The sequence below is a fragment of the Centruroides sculpturatus genome, unplaced genomic scaffold, assembly GCF_000671375.1.
Source record: "Centruroides sculpturatus isolate CEXI.00-Female unplaced genomic scaffold, Cexi_2.0 scaffold1704, whole genome shotgun sequence".
Lineage (NCBI taxonomy): Eukaryota > Metazoa > Arthropoda > Arachnida > Scorpiones > Buthidae > Centruroides > Centruroides sculpturatus.
This window is the reverse complement of record NW_019385926.1, coordinates 68,143-72,830: the sequence shown is the minus strand read 5'-3', so window position 1 is coordinate 72,830 and position 4,688 is coordinate 68,143. Positions and strand designations below refer to the sequence as shown.

The following is a 4,688-nucleotide window of genomic DNA, read 5'->3' as shown; positions in this document are numbered from 1 at the left end:
TAAAAACGAGGAATTCTTCCTTCCGTAATTTCCCATAAATGTCGAATGTCTAATTTTCTACCTGTTCGTACATAAGGAAACCAACGTTACGTGTTACGAATAAAATTTAACATAAATCGCGTAATATCTTTTCTAAAAATTCCATCAAAATTATGATTGGCCATTTATACTCGTCTGCCACTAAAACTAAATTTTGTCGAGTTTTCGAAACTCCCGGTCTATTGGAAGTTGCCGGATTGCGCCGTATACTCGGTAGCTTGGAATAGTAACGGGCAGGAACCAAATGAGAATATTGTAGAATAATTCTCAATTATCTGTTCGATAGAAAGTTGACAAGTTATTTCTCGCCTGGTTTGGCCCCTACGTTTGCGCGCGCACTCGCCTTTGCCACTCGAATTTCTTTCTTTGTGGAAGGTCAGCGGAATAAAACCCATTTTACCAATTTGTAAATTACTTCATTTATCTTAAAATCGGTGCTCTTAGCCTATTTTTGTTAAAGATAAAACCCATTTTTGTTGTACGAATGCGGAGAGAGAACGCTGTAATTTCTCCCTCGTATTGCAGTTATACAATTAACGAATGGAGTAAATAAAAAAAAATCCTTTAGCAAAAACTCGTTTATTCTTAACAAAACAAAAAGTAAAATTGGAGAAAAGTCTTCTCGAAAATTTATTACGTCGGGTAATTTTCCGATAGATGTTGTTCCGAAGAGGAGACCGTCGCTGGTTACACGGGGGTCGAATTGTCAATTTTGTTAGGGAAAGGCATCGGAAGAAAACTGCAGAAATCCATTATTTCGGTTTGGAAACTCAACTTACGCAATTACTTTTTTCCTTTTAAAGTCTTTACGTCGGAAAGGGGAGGAAATTGCTTTTAAAAACATAATTAGGACATTGGCTTACCGAGTTTCGTACGCGACCGCAGTTAATCGAAGAAAAAAGGAGTTACGCTTAATTCCGCTTTTTCAAAAATATTTTTCCGCTTTGGGAAAATGCCCAAATTCGTATTTGAGCACAAATCGACGAGAGGAACGAACTAACGTCTCCCCTTCGACGGCCTTTTTTTTGCCCAATGTTAAAATTCGAGGCAAAAAATGCTCAATAGTTGCCCAAACCGTTAATTTTTAACATTAAAAATTTCGAAAGAATTTAACGTCTACTCTCCTGCGAATTTTTACTATCGTTTTGCCGTTTTCATCGTAAATTTCCCGCAGATGATGAACTTTTATGTTTTGAACATCTACGTACCATTGGTAATACATTTAATTACAAAAAACTACCTTTTAAATACAGAATTCTTTTATACAGAGCATTAAGAAAAGACAGTCGTTATACCCACGTATCGCTGGCAATTTCAATAAACCCGAATTTCGATCGGCACTCACTCTCGTGTTTCGGGTCCTTTTCTTTGCAAGTTTAAATCCCTGAAAAAATTTTATAAGCGTTATAAAAGTATACATTAAACTCGGCCAAATGTTACGCAAATTCCATCTGTCTCCATTCCGAAACTCCCGAACCTACCTTAAAAAAAGGCTTTTAAAGAACAGACACAAGAAGACGCGAGTTCGAATCTCCGCTCCCCTCGTCGTATCGTAGACGTGGTTGGAAAATAAAGATATGACAAAAACTATGTGTTAAGGAAATAAACAACAGGCAAAAAGTTTTAAACAGATCTATTTTTATAATTCCTGTACAACAAACGATCCACCAATGCAAAGAAAATATTCTACGGACGTAGCTGCCATGGTTACGCATCGCTCGTAAGGGGAATAAAACTAATTTTTTTTAAAAAGTTCATGGAAAATAATCTAAGTCGTTGGAATTTCGGTAAAAATAACGATAAAGATGTATAGAACGAGGCGAATCTAGGAACATCCATCTGTATATTCACGTATACAGCTCTTGTGTGTGTGTGTGTGGGGGGGTTAAATAACCGGTGGAAAAAAAGCACAAAGCAGCAAAATACAGCCCGATTCCTCGAAGAATTTTTTCTTTACACTTTTTATATTTACAGTCGATTATTTTTTGTTGCGTTTTATCACTGGCTCAGGCACACGAGGATTTCGGGGAACCGACCGGGCCGGAAGCTAGTTTGTTTTTTAAAGAATTCTCGACCGTCCACTTGCGGAACGTCCTCCGCTCTTCCTTTCCTTCTGCCGCGGTCGCGCCGACGTTTTCGGACAGAAAAGATGAAAAAATAATTATATATTTTTCAACATTTTTTTAGCGTTTCTTCGGCAAGGTCCTGCGAATTTTCTTCTCTCCGGGCGTTTCGTTGGGCGACGGACGAAGAGCGCGCGGTGCACTCTTCCGCCAAAAACGTCCAATCACAGACGGAGGCGCCGCTCCTTCTATTTGACGTCTTCGGTCTTCCGGTCGTCGGCGTCGTCCCGCCCTCTGTCGCGGAAAAATCCGAAACTGGTGCGGCACTCGCGCACGGTGACGGTGACCAGGTTGGCGGTAACGTCGGTGATGAAAATCTGGTCGACCAAAGAGTTTTGTTTCCGCCAGAAGTCCGGGGGACTGGGAGGATGGCACTTGCCGCCGAGAGCGGGACTGACGGGCAACGCGGCCGACGCGTTGACGTTCTTCGACTGCAGCAGCGTCTTCTGTCCGTCGGCCCGGGGCGCCGCCCGAACCGAAACTTCGTTCTTCTCGGCCGTCTCGTCCACGTTCTCGCGGTCCGAGTTGTCGTCCTTGGCGCCCTCTTCCGGGCCGCCGGTCGGCGCGCTCTTTCTCGAGTCGTCCGCGCCTTTCGGCGCCGATCGCTCGTCGCCCGCTCCTATCTGCGTCGACACAGACTTGTGCTGCGTGGCGGGCGCCGACGACGGCGGAGGCGGCGGCGGCGGTTGCGCCTCCTCTTGCACTCGTCCGCCGGGCGCCGCAGTCTGTTGTTGGCCGCTTTTGGACGCGGTCTTGCCGGCGGCGGCGCGCTTAGCCGCCGCCGCCGGCGTCTCGGGCGACGCGTCGGCGCCGCCGTCGACGGTGGACTCCGGCGCCGATTCGGGCACCGCCTCTTTCGTCACCTTGGCCATCTTGACGGCCGGAACCACCGTCTCCTCCCGTCTTCCGGTCGGCACCACGCCGACCGCCCGCAGCACGGCCGGATCCGAGAGCTGCTCCTTGGCGCAGTCTCCGTTCTTCCTTTTGGTCGCCTCCTTCTTGGCCGTCGCTTCGCACGTTTCGCTTCCATCGACGCTCGACTCGTCGCGGGGCGTGGCGGCGGAGGCGCCCCGCGTCGCGCCCGCCTGTTGAGGTTGCTGCTGATCTTGCGCCGTCTCTAGTTTGGTGGCTTCCGTCGCCGGTCGTCCGTCCGCGGCCTCGCCGCAACTCTGCCCGAGACAAAACAAAGAGAGTTTAGTCGGCGTCGCCGAGCGGCGACGGCGCGGAGCCCGAAATGTCACCCACCTGCGTTCGTTCCTTCTTGGGTTTTGGTCCTTTCTTGGTCGAGTCTCGTTCTTTTTGGCTACAAAAGCAAAATTTCCATTAAGCCTCGTCCCGCCGGCGGCCGGGCGAAGCGACGCTCCGCGCGCGGGACGAGAGAAAGAAAAGCGCCACCGCGCGGCCGCCGCCGATCCGACAGCCGCGCCGGGTCTCGACCGGCCGTCCGGACGACGAGACGGTGCGCCTGCGCGGCGCCATGTTGTTGGCTTACCTCGCTTCGAAGGCTTCCAGCAACCTAACGTCCAAAATGTTCTCTTCCGGTTCCCAAGTGTTGTATCTGAAAGGACACCGGTCTTAATAACTCCGAGGCTTCAAGGGGGCAACGAAACTTTGGATGATGTACTCACTTTGGACTCCAACCTTTCCACTTGACGAGGTACTCCACTCGGCCCTGTAAGAAGGCATCTGGTTAGTCGACATCGTCGCTACGGTGCGCGAGCCATTTCGCGTCCTTTTTTACCTTTCTTATGCGCTTCTTCTGTATACATTCGGCGGCGAACACCCTTTCGCCCACAGAACTGAGTTCCATGTTAGTCGTCGACACAGCTGTATTTTCGGATGACGCCAGAGTGAACCGGTTTGTTTGCTATCTCGCTGGCCAAGACTACGATTCAGCGTTCACGCCGACTCCGTGACGGTGACTGGCCGCTTGACGTCACTTTATCTCCTCCTATGTCCCACAGTTCGCAGCGCGCTTTCCGCGCCTCGCCATTGGTCGGTCGGCCTTGGGTGTTATCGGTGGGTGTCGATGTGTCGGATTTTCCCCCTTTTCTCTAAATATTAAGTCGGAAAATAATACCGCTCCGTTCAATATCATTCCTTTCCTTCTTCCCTCCGTTTATTATGATTCGAATCCTGTATAAAAATCCTTTCTTTAATTAAATATTTTTTCCTTTGGCTAAATTCCCCGTTAATAAAACCGTTTTCCAAATTATCGACTACATTTTTACATGAAAACTATTTATTTAAACAAGCGTTAAAATGGAATTATTTTTATTTTTTTCTCGAAGTTTCCTAAATAAAAGAAATGCAGTATAATATAATAAATATTTTAATACATTTAAATTTATTTAAAAGCTATTTACTCAATTTAAAGTTTGTTATATATTTAAATGTAATGGGATAAACTGGATTATCCGGTATTTCGTTCAAAAAAATATTTCGATTAATTTAAGAATTTAACGATAAAAATCGCTAAGGGCGTAGTTGGAAGGGACTCCAGTGATTAAGTGGGGGAGATATTCG

The 4,688-nt window shown here is 47.1% G+C and overlaps 1 protein-coding gene across 2 annotated transcripts; it reads right to left on the bottom strand.

Annotated features, from left to right (window-relative positions):
• Positions 1 to 1,657: 1,657 nt before the first annotated feature.
• On the bottom strand, positions 1,658 to 4,080 carry LOC111612614 (chromobox protein homolog 2-like). Of its 2 annotated transcripts, XM_023353848.1 has the most exons (5): positions 3,904 to 4,080; positions 3,791 to 3,834; positions 3,655 to 3,720; positions 3,408 to 3,465; positions 1,658 to 3,331 (listed from the first exon to the last, which is right to left on the bottom strand). In XM_023353848.1, exons 1-5 carry the CDS (start codon positions 3,970 to 3,972, stop codon positions 2,351 to 2,353), a joined length of 1,218 nt encoding a protein of 405 aa, XP_023209616.1. In that variant the 5' UTR covers positions 3,973 to 4,080; the 3' UTR covers positions 1,658 to 2,350. The 2 variants fall into 2 exon arrangements, with proteins under 2 accessions (XP_023209616.1, XP_023209615.1); XM_023353847.1 differs by having other exon boundaries at positions 1,658 to 3,465; positions 3,791 to 4,043.
• Positions 4,081 to 4,688: the final 608 nt, after the last annotated feature.

Coding starts and splice junctions, on each gene's coding strand:
- LOC111612614 (XM_023353847.1), bottom strand. CDS start 3,863: ATGTCGACTAACCAGATGCCTTCTTACAGGGCCGAGTGGAGTACCTCG. Junction 3,721..3,790: donor TGGAAAGGTTGGAGTCCAAA/GTGAGTACATCA, acceptor GTGTCCTTTCAG/ATACAACACTTGGGAACCGG. Junction 3,466..3,654: donor CTGGAAGCCTTCGAAGCGAG/GTAAGCCAACAA, acceptor TTGCTTTTGTAG/CCAAAAAGAACGAGACTCGA.